The sequence below is a fragment of the Grammomys surdaster genome, unplaced genomic scaffold (assembly GCF_004785775.1).
Source record: "Grammomys surdaster isolate TR1022 unplaced genomic scaffold, NIH_TR_1.0 132, whole genome shotgun sequence".
Lineage (NCBI taxonomy): Eukaryota > Metazoa > Chordata > Mammalia > Rodentia > Muridae > Grammomys > Grammomys surdaster.
In genome coordinates, this window is record NW_021604590.1 from 4,241,232 (window position 1) to 4,257,527 (window position 16,296).

Sequence of the window (16,296 nt, forward strand, 5' to 3'; positions counted from 1 at the left end):
ATTTAGAGGAGGTCATGCCAACATCTAGGTGTGAGGTGACAGGTGCCTTGTGACTCAAATACTACCTTTTGAGGATTCCAGTTAGTGATATTGCCTGGTCACATTCCCTAAGGAACACATGTACCAACACATGTGCGTTGAAGTTCATGTATTGGCTCTTCCATCCCCATAGACTGCAGGTGGAGCCTAGTGAGAGATGGTTAAGTCAATCACCCATGGGCAGAACTGCAGGTGGGGGGTCACACCTGCTTTGCTGTGACTTAGTCTCTTAAAATGAGGAGTTACCTCACTCATGACCGAATGCCATCATCCTGGGTGCAAATCTGCTGCTATACTGAATGTGGTTCCTGATATCCTTTTGCTTTTTGCCTGTCTGTTTTCAGCCATGAAGGAGTATACTCTTAGATGCCTCACTCTTGGAAACTGGGAAAGAAATATCTCTGGTTTATGAATTATCTAGTCTGTGTTCTTCTGGCTGAGTCAGATAAGGGCCTGGTAAATACATCTTTTATTTCCAGACTTTAAACACATGACACTGAGCTAATGTTAGCCGATAGCTCTTGACGATTTCTCTGTATGGAAAGACCTCACAGATCCCAGAGTTTCACAATATAAAGAGGCTCCTGTATTCCAGATAGGCTCCATGTGTGTTCTGTATGTTTGCTTTTGGCCACAGTGCAGAGAATTCCATGCAATCTGCCCTGAAACTTCTCGGTTTAACCAGGGATTTTTTGTTCTCCGAGAATCGATTTGCTTTGATGCCTAGTTTTCTACATCAAAGGGAACACAAGTCTAATTTCAAGAGGAAGGAAGTGAGCAAGTGATGGGTGGTGCCTTGACAGCAAAACAGCACAAAACAGCTGAGCTTGTGCAACAGAACTGTCTGGAAAAAAGAAAGTCAACTGAGTGTCTCAGCTCCTCATTCCTCACACTTACTGCTTTCCATTCCTATTTCAATGGCTGTTCTACTCCATAGCTTACCCTACATCTAGTCCCCTGCCCTTTCCTTTATGGCAAAGACACAGTAATACTGCTCCCCAGTGCATCTTGGTCCCTAAGAGAAGAATGATGCCTGATGCTCATATGCATGGTCCCTTCTCATTCCTTACGATCCTTTATGAGCTGATCTTCAACTAACTGGATGATTTGGTCACCAAATTTGTTTGTTTAAATCTTAAGTTTGAATTGAACAGTGCTTAGTTGGCTTTCACTTCATCGTTTTAAGGGGGTCACGCAGCCTCAATTTTCCACCACAACTGGAAACTGAAGGAGTAAGAGAGTTGAAATCTGAGGGAGCATAACAAGAATCTGTTTGTTGAAAAAAATTCTTTTCAATGTATTATTCATTAATAAATGTATTCATAGGAAGAATACATTTACGAGGATTGTGAATATTCAAGGATCTATTAGAAAACAGGTTCTTCATGCATATATTTATAGGAAAGGCAGTTTTAAGAGGGAATATATTTATGAGTTTTATGAGTGTATATTCACGGAGAACACATTATCAAATAATAAGAATATATTCACAGGAACATTTCACATGCAAAGTGATATTTGTCAGCTCCCACTAGGAGTTGCAGCAGCAAAAGAATTTAAGATGATATAGAACACAAAAAAAATCAACTGAATTAATGGGAAAAATTGGTCATTGGGTGGAAGGTTAAGAATCAGTTTAGATCAAGCAAATGTTGCAAAGAGCAGAATCCTATTCAAACCCAGGCCTCCCTCCAAGGTCCAAGTGCCCTTATTACCTCCGTGAACTCTAATTCTGACTCAGAAGGTTGGGGGTAACTCTAGACAGAACTAAATTGTCTCAGAAATTCCAGAAGATTTGAAAACCATCATTTGACCAGGGAGAGCTAACATGCTATCACAGAGTTCATCTCTGGTGTTGCCATTCTAGGAGATTCTTTTAATGTGTGGGTTATATAAGGTCATGTATCTAATCCAAGAAGGGAAGTGTGTAGAAGTTGTTAAGGACAGGTTCATTCTAAAATGTCCTAGAGTTGTTGCAAGTGAGATAATTAAGCTTTGCAAAAGTTATCTAAAACTACAGTCATTCTGAAAGTAAAGTTGGAGAAGTCCTGAGCTCCCTTAGGTTTCTTGCTAATGATCTAAATTTCCAGTATCATGATGTGGACTTGTGCTGTGTTGTGCTGATGGTCCTGTCGGGGAACTCTTCCTAATAATATAAATGTTTGTATTTCTTGGAGTCCTGTTGACAATTTTTCTGCTTTCTTGCTGACTCAAAGGCATGTTCTAGGTGAGATTTCAGAGGAATGGTCATAGGCGGTAGGCCCCCCGAGCCCTAGGTTTGTGGATACTGTATGACACCTGTTATTATGTAGGGAATCTTCCTGGTAGGGTAAAATATTTCAATCTTAATAGTTCAGACCGCTCTTGAGAGCACTGGCAGGCAAGTGGGAATGGAGGGAGAATGTCTTGAATGGAAGGAATTTACTTTCTTCTGTAGTAAGTTTACTCCACTGCCACTGTAAAGAAATCGTTTTGCAGACAGCTACTCTGTTTAAATACCAACGTGTCATGTGCAGCATGCTGCCTACATTCATGAGACACACAGTCTTCAAATCAAAATTAAAAAAAAAATTCCCATTGTAGGTACTATTTTCCATCATCCAGGTGGTTTGAAAGCTGGTATTGGAGTTTGATTGTCTTGCTTCATTCATCACACAGCGTGCGGCTGTGTGTCTAATAAGTGCCAGAGACGACATGAAGTACAGGGAGTCAGTAATAAACATGACTGTCATGGACAGGCCACACATCTTCTAGACTGATGGGAAGAGCTAAAGACATAGCGATACCACTGAAGGATGACGTATAATAGAAAAGCAGGTACTGGTTTCTGTGACGATCACCCACGGTGAAGATGCCTAAAGAAACAACTGAGATGCTGAACTCGGCTTTGGAGTAGGATATATAGCGGTGGAAGGTGCCCAACAATAAGAGCACAGTGAACTTGGAAGATAGAAGTCCAGTTTAAACCTAGCATGAGGCATCCTAGAGAGAGGATAGAAGGTGGCAAATAGGGCTGGATTATAGAGTGCCTATAGGATGCTGGACTGCAAGCAGCAGTATGTGAGAACTGGCTATGTTCGCCTCTTCCTACTCCAGTGGTTGTGTGGTGGTAGGAGAATTTACACCATAGAAATAGACAGACTTGGATGACATTTATTTCATGGCTTGGTTGACAACTTTAATGATGGTATTATTTTCTTGGGTAAAGAGATCTGAGTTTCCTTTCGGGATATGCTAAGATTGGGAATATAGATATAAGTAAAATAAATAGAATATAGATATAAATCTATCTATACCTGATAGATGTCTTTTAGGACAAATAGTTCAACCCCAATTTTGCTCAATGTCATTTATTCTATGCTGGACACTACTGATAAAATATCTTGTAGTAAGAATATGAGACACAAATCTTAAGGTTTTTTTTTAATAAATAAAATGAACAATTCTAAAGCTTGTGTTAGTTAAAAACGTTATAACTTAGTCTCTCACACTATTAACATCTTAACTGTTTCCCTAGGAGAATATGCCTAAGGAGCACAGCAGTCAAACCCAGCAAATTTCTCTGCTGGAAAATACAAGCAATTGCCTCTGTTCTCCCATAGCTGACCCTCGACTGTAGGCAGGCACAGGCTATGACCACACATCCAGCGTGAGTCTACTTTTACACTTTATTAATATTTAAATACACTACAACTTTAACAGTAGAAGCAGTGATTCTTTATTCCATATAGAAGTCTACAAAAAAAGAACAAACCCAATAAACAAAAAAAAATCACAGACAGTAGAAGCAGAGATTCTTTATTATTCCATATCAAACTTACCTTTAAGCATCTAAAGATTTTTTTTCTTCCTCAGTGACCTAAAGTTAGAGAAAATTCTCTCAGCAGAATCAACTTTGTTAAGTTGAGGACATTCTTAATGTAGCAAGAGGATATTGTCAGGTCTGCTTCCTTCTTGTGGCTTCCATTTTTGTTCCCACATCTGATGGATCAGCTGGATGAACCTTTGTTTCCAGGAGGATTAGCTGTCGTTGCTACTGCATGAAAAATGATAAAGAGTTGTAGACTTGGAGTTCTAATTATTTGCCACTATGAAGTGATCTTTCCACAACTTGAATGACAGACACAGTGAACAGATCCTGAGCTCCTCTCTGGAGGTCTTCTGTCCTGCTGCCATGCCTCTGTAGAGGTAAAACCAGACCTGATTGCTTAATTTTTTTAATCATCAACAGATGAGGGGAGAGTCCATCTGAAGGTTCACCAGCATGGGAGCTGGAGAAATTGCACACAGGTGGGTCTTAGACCAATACCACTGTGAACAAGTGTCTGAGACAGCTCTGCCTGCAGGTCCTCAGGACTGTCTCAGCAAGTTCCTGGAATGGCCCCCAACCACTCCTCTGCTATTTCTAGGCACACCCCTTGTGATAGGCTCCAGGGCACCATGGAACCATAACCAAGGAACGGTGAGGGATAAAAATGAGGATCCGTGGATCATGAAAACAATGTGCTTATTAGCAGTTTAAAAAAGATCCATACTTTCCTGAGTTAAGGGTCCAGAAACCTCATGAGTCTTCTTGAAAGCACCAGGATCCCATCTCTTAGACACAAGGCACTCGATGACAGATGCAAGCTGTGCTCGGATGTAGTTTCTGGTGGATGCATTCACGATGCATTAATGAATTGATTTTCTGGCATTTTACCACTTGAGACACACTTGCAGAATGGAAAGTGTTTTCTTTTAGAGAGGAGAGTAGGGATGCACACAATGGCTTATTCAGTCTGTTTGCTTCAGTATACCAAGCAGTAAGGATGCCACCCAAACCCACACTTGAACCTATCTAAGCATCTGAGTCATTGGCACTTGTTCATTGATCAAAGTCTGCTGTATGCCTAAACCAGACACTTTAAAAGGTCCAGATTAAATATTGGTATGACCATGGGGACATTAAATTCAAATGGATGACTGCCCACCATGTCCCCCAAAGCATAAGTCCTGGTGTCGGTGGGTGTTCAGGAGCATATTTATCTTCTGGCTTCTTGGCCAGAGGCAACATCATCTTCAGTGACATCTTGGGAGTTCCTGAACATCAAGATAGAATTGTAAATCTTCAGCGCTGGGCCCAGCTTGATTCTCATCACCTTGACAATATCTGCCTGGGTCAGAAGCAGGAAGGCTTTGCCATCTATCTGCTGTAAATAAATAATCACGGACACAATTATTCCACACTGGAATCTGTTTATCTACCAGTAGCAGTTCTGGGATACTGAGGGTGACACTGAACCTAGATGTCCTTGTTAGAGGGAGGTCCTCTCATTTGACTCAAGTCAAATAAACTGTTGCTATTACAGAATAGTCAAATTAAACCTGAGGGCTCTCAGTTTGTTGAACATAAGCCCAATATATTAAATTGCCTGAGCACAAAGATTCCATTGTTATGTTTTAATTTTTTTTTTTGGCCTGAATGTACCAAGAGCATTAAAAGTACCACCAAGTAAGTCTCCAGTGAGTAAGTCACTATGCACATGCCTTATCTAGTGTTACTGTAGTAGTGGAACATAGGAGACAACCGAATATTTTACCAGCATAAGAAAATAAAGTGTAGTTTAGCCGTTGGGTGACGTGGTATACAACCCAATCCCCACAAAGCACATTTCAATGTAATGGTCCATGATCTGTGAAATTTCACAGATTGTTAAGCAGAAATGCAGAAATACATAGCATAACAATAGAGATCTTCTAATTTTAAAAAATAAATCTGTATAAACACATATTTGAAATTTTGGAAACCTCTGTCCAACTATATGGGTCAGTGGGTAAAAGTAGTTGCTGCTAAACCTGATGACTTGAGTTCGATCCTTGGAACTCATGATGGAGGGAGAGAACTGACTCCTGGTATTGTCCTCAGATCTCTGAATGGATGCTGCAGCATGCATCCACATTGAGACACACACACACACCATAATATAAAGCAATCCTAAAATATTAGAAAAAGTTATTCACTATAGCAATAGAAGTCATCTTTGGCTCTCAGAACCGTGGTTTGTCTTAATTTTATCCATTTAGCTTTTCAATAATTTTAAGTTTTCTTTCTATAATAAAAAATACCATAAAGAGGAAAACCATGTAATTCCTATTTCATTTATATAAACGATACCAGAATGATTCTTGGCTCCAGTCTAAATTGTGGAGTGATGATATATTAAGGGCCTTCACTGTGGTAATTCTGTGCATATGGTGCTTATATACGCCCATCAAACTACCATGTTGTATATTTTGACTGAGCTTAGTTCTCACTTGACAGCTAAATGTTTTTAAGTCAGGAAAACATGTGGGCATATGAACTGTGGCGGTTTTCCTGAGTCACATGATACTGATTAGTCATCAGGTGAACTGTTGGTCCACAGCTAGACTCTGTGGACTGCTTAGGGGTCCTGATCCCATATGATACTGACACTTGTATGGTTACCGAGTTCAGCTGACCAGAGACCAGGATGGAAGGGTTTCTATGGCAATTCCTTCTGAGAGTCAGGACCATTCATGTAAACCTCCTCAGATCTGACAGTACAACCCTCTTCCAGTTGATGTCTCCTTGATGGTGCTGTTCCCTTTGATGGGAGAATTAACTACCAGGTGCTCTTATAAAAGCTCAATAAACTTTGGATACCTCTAGGATATATTGTCTGATGAAGACACCTCTGCTTAAAGACTAAAACTCTTTTCCTGAATATAAAATTCCTGTTTTCCATACGTAGGCTGGACCTAGGCCTCCCCACACATATGTAACAGACATGCAGCTTGGTCTTCATGTAGATCCTGAACAACTGAAGCAAGGGCTATTTCAAAAGCTGTTGACTGTATGTGGGATATATTATTTTAGCTGGGCTGCCTTGTCTGGCCTCAATGAGACAACATCCACCTAGCTTCACAGAGACTTGATGTACCAGGTGATACTCCAGGGTAAGGGTGGGGCACCCGCTCAAAAGAGAAGAAAAAAGAGGATCACAGGAGGATTGTGGGAGAGGATGACTGGGAGTAGGGCAGGAGTGGGATAATTTTTAATACATATAAATTAAGTATGCAAATAGCTCAAAATCAAAATGAAACAAACAAAACTAAATAAATAAATAGATAAATAAATAGAAAATCTTCCTGTTCTCTGAGGCAGGAAAGAGAGGCGCTGTACCCTTTTCTGTCCTGACCTGGGTTTAACACCAGCATTTTCAAGCATAAATCCCTGACCAAATAGTCCAGTTGTCCTAAGAATAAGACAGTGGTAGTGAAGACAACAGCTACCATTTATGGTGGCATAGGAGTCTGCTATAATCTCTGATACGTGTTTTACCATCCTGATGACCCTATAAGGTAGATGAGAGAGCTTGGAATGTCAGACTTAAGGATGTGCCCAGCGTCTCACAGCTTCTCAGAGGCAGAGACTAGTGGACCCCTGAGCAGATGCCCTGCTCTGTATTGCTTTCCTGTGAAGACCACACTGGCTGCTGTACTTGAAAGATCCCAAGAGTCTGTGCATGAGATAGGGTGGGGCAAGAGGGTTTCAGCGATGTGCAACACAGTACGCAGAAAGTATCAAGCTTAATACTTCCCACATGGGGTTGTGTGCTTTTCATAACAACAGACTTGCAGACAAACTGAAGAGAGTGGGCTGTGTGCAAGCCTGGGTGCGGTGTGCCCAAAGTGGGGCTGTGCTCTGGTGCAACCACAGAACCCCGAACTTAAATAGTAACTACCAAATCTGATGGTCCCAGGACCCAGGACTTGAAGAGGACTCCCCTTGAATCATGCACACTCTGAACTCAAAGAGTAGGCAGGTGTTTCATGCTTTAGATTCCCTAGGATGTAAGCACTGGAACCCTGAAGGACAATAGTGAAACTTCTAGAATCATCGGAGAGGGCAGTCTGTGACACTGCCCCGTGCCCACTGTGCCCAAGGATGGCCTCTAAGGCAAGCTGCCTTTACAGAGAGTGTTCTGAGAACAAAGGACAACTGTAAGTTGCCTCCTCAGTGCCATGCTGCTTCCTGTCTTCTCGTGGTTGGGAATGTTCTTAGTTGCTTAGCATTTTTCATAAGCTAGCAACCATAGTCCCAGGGGCTACAGAGAAGGCTGTGTCTGCTGCAGATGATAAAGGAGATCATGTTGATGGCTGTGTTTATCACATGACTGCTACAAACCTGCATGTTCCCGAGCTTCTGACTTCTCACATCCATGCTGAAGCAGGTGCAAGCAGGGTGACAGGCTAGGCTTACTCTCACCTTAGAGTAGAACTTTCATCCCTCTCCCCACAGTTGCCTGGAACTACCAATGGGGAGCCACCAATGGGGAGCCACCAATGGGGAGCCACCAATGGGGAGCCACCAATGGGGAGCCTTCTTGGCTCCCATAGGTACTAAGCATCTAATACTCTCCTACATAATAGTCTGAGAGGTGCACCCAGCATCTTTGACAGGAGGACTAAGGGTAAGGATGGCTGTGCACAGGCTACACTGCTCTGCTCTTCTTTGATCCTTTTCTCTTGCCTCCTCCATCCAACTGCTCTTATTTACACTTAAATAGATGGAAACAAAGCACTCCTGGGCCTAGAGGAGAGGGCATATATCTAACTTTTCCATTTATTACCTCCTTCTTGAAGCACTTGGCATGTTCTTCACAGCCCAGAAGAGACTGTACAAACTCAGCCACCTACGACACGGGAGAAAAAAGAGGAATTTAAGACATGCACCTGAAATAACTTGGGGGTTTGAAGTAACTCAGCTTGTGAATAAAAATAGACCCCAAGCCCCAAAACACTTGGAATTTAAATAGTAACTATCAAATCACATTATCATATTTTTAGCTCATTAGACGCGTCCTGTGCCCAATGTGTTTTTCCATCCTTTTGCCACACAGCTGGCCCACACAGGGTAGGTTGATAAAGGGACAGTTGACCTACATCTGTATGGGGGTCTGGCACTGGGAGAGTCTCCTGCATCTGGTCCTCCTCATCATGTGAAGATAGTGGCCTTGGAAACTAGGTATCATAGGGCCATCAAGATAACAGGGACACCTTACTTTCGATACTTCTAAATAGCAAATTCTTGATGCATCATGGGCCCACCCCACCTGGCTCCTGGCAAGCGCGCACACTCCATGCATCTGTGCTGAACTAGATTCCCACACAAATGATGATAAAACTGGAGCTCAGAGAGGCTTAACAACTTCATAGTCCTACTTGGCCGGTGAGCAGTGGAGATTTTGAATCTCAGGTTACCTATTCTACCAAGCTGAGTTTGGGAAGTCACTCTCTTCAACTTAACTTTCCCATCTTTCCTCATAGCTCATCTTCTTCTATACACACACACACACACACACACACACACTCCTCCTTGTAGTAAGACAGCTTAATGACCTGACTGACAACGCAGATAGCCATCAAGTGTGGGTTCTGGATAAATGAATGGTGTTGACTCTAGACTCTGGATAAGTGGATAGCAATGACTCTTGAGTGATTTGACAGATTGACCAGGGCTGTGCATGGGCTGGCCCTGGCCTTAAGCTGGACTTGGAGAACATGCATTCTCAGCGTTAAGATCTTAGGTGAGCTTGCTTGTTGTTTTCTCTTTCTACATCCTGGTGTGACTTGGTGGTGAGCACTTGTGATTTCCATGAAAAGGGGAAGATCTGGAAAGAGCAAAATTTGTCCTCATACCAACTCCCCACCTTCCTAGAGCCCAAAAAACATACTCCCTCTAAGACTCCAGAAATCAGTGAGTTCTGCTCCTATAGGGGTAGAAATGGACACCAATTGTTGAGATGACTATTCTTAGGGCTCAGTATAGTACCGTACTCTTGTGGCCACACTTAGTCCATGGGGACTCAGAATGTTCAGCTCTTACAGGACACTTGGTGTGGGCTTCGTATTGCTTTCTTACTTGCCCTGGCACTACAAGTCTGGCTCAGCAGAATTAATTTACGATTATCCTTCTAATGAGGAAGGGAGGATACAAATTTTAGGAAACTTCCTTAGCAACCAGAAGGTGCCCTGCACAGACATCCCGGTGTGGGAGGAATTCAGTGCAAGTGTGATCAGACCAGACTTCGTTCAACGTGGCAGATAGCGGTCCACTGGATGCCTCATGTTCCCTGAGAGCTCAAGCAGAGGAGGTCTGTTCAGCTCACAATGTTAATATGACTGTTTTTTCCTAGATGGATAGAAAGCATGGAACATATATTGGGTATCTGCAGGGAGTTGATGACAGTCATGAAAGGCCACTGGTCAAGTCACTTTCATGAGAAACCAGGTCAAGTGTTAGCAGCTCTGAAGGAGGCTGAAAAGGGGCTGCAAGAGTCCAGGACTTTGATGGGTCTGAATGCCTCCCAGGCTGTTCTTTTAGCTGAGCATATCTACCATGATTATGTATGAGGACTTTGTGATGGACACACCTCTGGACAGAACTGAACTATTGTCGAGTCTAAGGCTCAGTTCATAGCGAGGAGAAAGAAGAATGTCCTGAAGGAACAGCTTGCCCATCACTATAATATACACAATCACGTGTGAGACCCTTTGCAGGAGAGAGGCAAAGGCTTTTGGGTGGAAAGATTGTAGCTCAGGGGAGCTCAGGGAAAGATCAGAGGGGAGAGGCACCTTCAGTAGACACAATATTTCCTGGGATTAAAATTTCTGACAGATGTGTAGATTCCCAGGAGCTAGCCCAGAAACAAGACAAGCGTGAGCCTGAGGAGCAGAAGGCAAATCGGGAGTAAGCAAGGTGGTGTGGTCTCCTGGGATGGATTTGTGCTCCTGACAGCAGACAGCAGGGAGCCTGAAGTCCTGGTCCTTGGCTTGGCCACACATCACCATCTCCTGCAGAGCTTGCAGCCTGACTGAAACATGGACTCAGGCCACAGAGATTATGGATGAATGGAGCTGGACAGGGTCCAAGCAGTGGACATTTATTTGCAAGGTCCAGAAAGATGCTGCTGTGTGTTGATGGTTGTATCCACAAAGCAAGGGCGAGCTGTAAAGGTGAGACTTCGGTCTCTGCCTAGACTCCTGAGGTCACCTTCAGTAGGTAGGAAGAGATCAGCTATAGCCTAACGGGAAGCAGGAAGCCCAGGAGAGCCAGCTGCTGAGGGAGGAGGGGGTATGTGCAGAAGTCAAATCCTCCACACTGGAGAGGCTGAGAATAGGGAAAGGAAGCCAAGCCAAACACAGGTTTCTCAGCCTTGGGGCTACTAAGTCCTTGGCATAGGCAAATCTTCTGTAGAGTGCTTCTGTGTATCATGGTGCTCTTGTTCAAATTCCTGGCCTCTAATCCCTAGCTGTGAATAGCAATTTTATCTTCTAGCTGTGACATCCAAAAAGAGGCGTCCACAGGCTGCCAAAGGCCCCTTGAGTCTACTGCCAGAGGGATGCTCTCCCACAGGAAGAATCACTAAATATCATAGGTGAGGAAAAAAAACATAGAAAGGGTAGACCAGGACTTGGTTCAACACCTATGCTTTGCTCTACTTTGTTCAGGATCAGTGTGTGGAAGGCATGCCAGTCACAGGGGCAGTGACCTCTCATGTCAAGCTGAAGTAGTTGCTTAAGACTGTCTCTTGGTCCTTGTGACAAGAGCTTCTGCTCACTGCAGAAGAGTGGAGAGTTGATAGGATCATTTGCATATCATTTGCATGTGTCTGTCACTGGGTCCCTCTGTAGCCAGTACTACAAGGACTCCTTTTTCTTCAGCATAGTTAGCCAAGAGTTCACCATCAACTGCAAAGGTAAAGACAGTTCTGATGGGAATAAATAACACATGAAACCAATGCATCAACAGAGAAGAGCCTGTGTGGCTGAGTGGGGACATCACCTGTTTCCTTGCCACTGGCATCTTTTTATGGGGGCTTGGGCTCCTCACCTTAGCTCTCTGCACACAATGGGTTCTCATTACCTGTCCCAGATGCTCTGCTTTTTGGAATGGTCCCTATTCTTGCTTTGATGGTAAAGACCAATGACATGATCTCTACTAAGAAGGAAGTCTTTGTCCAGATCTCAAAAATACCCACAAAGCCTTGTTTGGTATTTTTAGTGAATACTTACTGTCCTTAAAACTAGGCTCTATGTTGAATTTTAACAGAAAGCTTGTTTGGCTAGAGAGTTCACAACTGTAAGTGCTAAGATTTTACACACAGAGAATACTGAAGGGCCTTCCTTTCATTATCCCATTCAAAGACCCTTTCTCTTATAAACATGTGATAAGATGCAGACAACTGCTCAGAGAGTGAAGGCTCTCTGAAGGAAGAAACAGTTGTCATTTGCTACCTACCCCTCTCTTGCAAATGCTACCCATGAAGTGGGTCTACTTTTGAAGGCAATGAATACCCTGTTTGAGCCTTGTGGGGGACTCAGGCCACGGCTGGCTCTGGAGGACACCCATGGTGTGGGAAGATGCTATGTGAACTTGTGCCCTAAGCTCTGATTCTGGGAATGTATCCCTGGCTTGAAGGCTGCTCTGGGGACTTGTACTGTTGTTGGTCATGGTTCTGGGTTCTGGGGATCATTCCGGGTACAGGAACTGACAGGTGTCTGTCTTCCATGGTTTCGGGAGCACGGTGTTCTGTGCCCAAAACCCAGGTTTTATTTTGGAAGGACTCCGAGTGAGTTAATTGTAGGCATGAGACAGCAGTTTGGGAGACTAAGAAGGATGAGTGTTCCTGGGCTCTCCCACTGGCCTTCCACTTTATCCATCTCACGTTCCCCCATGACCTACTTTCCCTGGCTTCCTCCCTGGCGCTCAGCATGCCTCCTTTCTGCGGTGGGCTGCTTCTTCCATCTTCCCAAATGACGGCGCTCCTCTCTTGCTGAGCCTGGAGATGTGAGCTGGATCTCACTGCCTGAAAATCCACCAGGGATTGTGTTTCCACTCTGACTGTAATTTTTTTTTTTAACAGCAGAGTTTATGTGTCCCCTTTTGAAGGGCCCAATTGCAGAAGGATGCTATGCTTAGCCAGCAGTACCCTGGATTTTTCAAAACACTGCCTCCTTTGTAAAGCCTGCTTTTAAAGTGACTGCCATCTTTTATAGTTAATGAACATTTAGGGAGCACTTGGCTGAGAGCAGGACGATTTATATGCTTTCCTTTAAGGAGCATTTTAGAATAGAAGAGGTAAAAGCAACTGCTTGGAGACAAACAAAACTGCGCAGCTGTGCCTGGGATGGTGAATGTGCACTGTAGCCTGTGAGTGGGGGGACAGGAAGTGTTCACTCATTCACTCATTCATTCACTTATTTATTCATTCATCCACTCATCCATTGACTCATTCATCCACTCATTCATTCATTCATTCATTCACTCATTCACTCATCTATTTACTCATTCACTTATTCATCATTCCACTCATCCACTCACTCATCCAGTCACTCATTCATTCATTCTCTACATAGACCTTGGTCACACACCTACACTGAATAAGAAGGTTTGCTGTGAAGATGTACAAAAATGTATTTAAAATACCCTAAAATATTTTACTCCTTGATCTCATAAGCTCGTACTCTTATGCAGACTATGTGCCTGTCACTGAGTGAGAAATATGAAATATGCTTCTACAGATGATAACTCAATGTATCCTCACATCCTCACCTCTAATGCAGTGTTACAAAGCAATAGCATTTATGACATATAACGTATTACCAGGTGTTCTTGCCTTTCATTTCATAGCCACTAAACCCACTTCACAGCCTCCCCATGCTTTGCAAACAGCACCGCTGAGAGAGATGGCAACAGTGATGAAGAAGATAAAGCCAGTTCCCAGCTCCGTGCGAGTGACAAAGAGCTTGAGCTAGCTTCTCTTCACAGGTCACATTAGATGGAGCAGAGGTCTGCCTCCCAGGCCAGTATGGAGACAAAGGGAATATTGTCTCTCTCCAGCTACTGCTATAGGCACTCCCTGACTAGGTCCCACTGAATGGCACTTAACACAGGAGGCCTGAATTCATTGCAGCACACCTTGTCCCTGGCAGGGACTCCCTTTAGCTCCCCTTTAACCTGTCCATTGCTAACAAAGCCCAGAAACAGCTCTCTCAATCTAGGTCAGGCCTGTGCTGCTTTCAAATAATACCTCCTTAGTTACCATTCTTGTTGTGCTGTCCAGAGAGCAGCCTTACGACCAGTTGGCAATGGTACCCACTGATAGTGGTGCTCACTGAATGCCTCCCAGGCCTCCCATGCAGGTCTCAAGAGAGCAGCCTTATTTGCAAAGGCATAACAAACCATAAACTCCACATTTTAAATCCTTTAAAGATCATTCTTGAAGGGTATACTGCAGTGTCAGGAAATGTGCATGGTGATTAGAGACACAGAAAGAAGTGCCGGGTGTTCTTGTTCTCAAGTGCATCTTATTGGATGTCAAGGCTTGGCTTTGGCAGTAATGAAAGCATCCCTAGAACACATCCCCAAATGGAAGGTGTGATTAGAGAGCATCAAGAGGAGTCAGGGGCAGGGGTTCTAGATACAAGACACTTGGCCTCCCTGTGGCTTTTCATTAATCTAAAGGCCCCAATGTCTCTTCCTGCAGTAGAAGGCTAGGATGTGTGTGATCCATGACAGAGAAGTCAGGAACTGGAAATCCCCTTCCTAACAGGTTGTTTAGCCTCTTGTCATCTTCTTTTGAGAAATCCTCGATCTTAATGAGAGGGAGCATTCACTCGCCTCTGCCACCTTCAACCTCTTGCCTCTAAGATCATTAAATGTTAAACTTGAACTTGAGCAGACTCTCCTTCCCTGTCAGACACCTGCCTAGTGCTGTGTGATCCTGCCAGGGGCTGCTGATCTTCTTATATTTTCTTCTATATTTTCCCAGAGAAAGGAATAAAAGCCTGCCCTCCTCCATTATAAGAAACACTCATTGAGCACAGGCTTTCAGATCTCCCACCTGACTCTCCAGTCTCTGGACTGACAGCACTGTACAGTTTGCTTCTTACTTAGGGAAACAACTGAAAGTATCTTGAAGGCCTGAGACGTTCCTCATAAAGCATGGGGAACATTGCATGTGTACCCATGGCTTGACTCCTCTTCGAGTCTTTGTACCATGGACTATTGGCCTCCATGTTGCCCTGCCTCCCTGGAGCCTTCTTGATCCTCAGGTGACTCAATTTTCAGTTCTCAGTTCCTCAGAGTCTCTGTCTCAGGGCATTGTGCTTTCGGGAAGCACTCAACCCATAACCTTGCCTATACTTTCCAACGGTAACACCTCACTTGCTGTCTGTTCCATCAGGCCATGGAATCTCGCCTTCAATTCTTCATGTCCCTTTGGAAGACCTCATTTGGTCTCCCTATTGCTACACTGGTCCTTCTCCTGATGGCACTATGGTCCCCCATTCTTTCAGAGACACTCCTTAGCCTTGCAGATCTCACAGGCTATTCAAGCCTCATCAAGTGCTGAACCACTTAGTCCCAAGACTATAAAAGGAGTCACATTTGGCTCACTTTACTCTTCCTCTTCTTTGTCTTGTCTATTTCCTGTGCACTGAGTTTGACTTTAAAATAGCCACTGAAGTCAGATGTTTCACACCACACAACTCAGCCCAGATCCCTGCCTTTCTGGGGCTGCCGGTAATATAATGGGTAGTATCTTCCTCTCTGGCTTTGCTCTCCCTCTGCAGAAAATCATTCCCATCTCCCTGAATCACCATGCTCAGAAAGTGACTTTCTGCCCAAGAACCAAGTAGAGCACAGCTGCCGACTGAGCCATGGCCGCCTGTCCACACGCCATTACATGCAGCTGCTCTTTCCTGTCCCAGGTTAGCTACTTCTATGCTCAGTGTGTGCACACTGGGAAAATGCCAGCTCATGGCCTGGCACTGACCATGTGGCCCTGAGAAAGTCAATTAGCTTGGGGGCATCTCACTTTCTTCAGCTGTCAGATGGGTAAAATAAGACTTTGCGTCTTGCCATTGTTAACCTAATATACACTGTTGGAGTCTATTGAGGGGGAGAAGCCAACTCTAGCCTTTCTTTCCAACTGGGAGAACATGGAATGCCTAGCTTGGATGTCAGTAAGGAGCTGCGTGTCAGTTAAACACCTCGCTTCTTCAGTACCCCTTCACATATGATTTTGTCATAAACAGGTTTTGATTCAGTTGGCTTTTTGGTCATGAACACACGTTGCAGACAAGCACAATTCCCCAAGGAGGAACAGAGTCAAATATTCTTTTAGGAATGGGATCCTGTTCTTTTATTCTCCCTTGTATTCTCTAGCCTGTTGACTGGGCACTCTACTA

At 43.9% G+C, this 16,296-nt stretch overlaps 1 protein-coding gene across 1 annotated transcript in view; it reads right to left on the reverse strand.

The window, feature by feature from the left end:
* Positions 1 to 5,060: 5,060 nt before the first annotated feature.
* Positions 5,061 to 16,296, reverse strand: part of L3mbtl4 (L3MBTL histone methyl-lysine binding protein 4) — a 318,439-nt gene continuing 307,203 nt past the window's right edge. The window contains exons 18-19 of the mRNA XM_028762233.1: positions 8,673 to 8,735; positions 5,061 to 5,228 (exon numbers count right to left, since the gene is read on the reverse strand). Of these exons, the coding sequence (XP_028618066.1) occupies positions 5,061 to 5,228; positions 8,673 to 8,735 (231 nt within the window). The remainder of the gene's footprint in view (positions 5,229 to 8,672; positions 8,736 to 16,296) is intronic.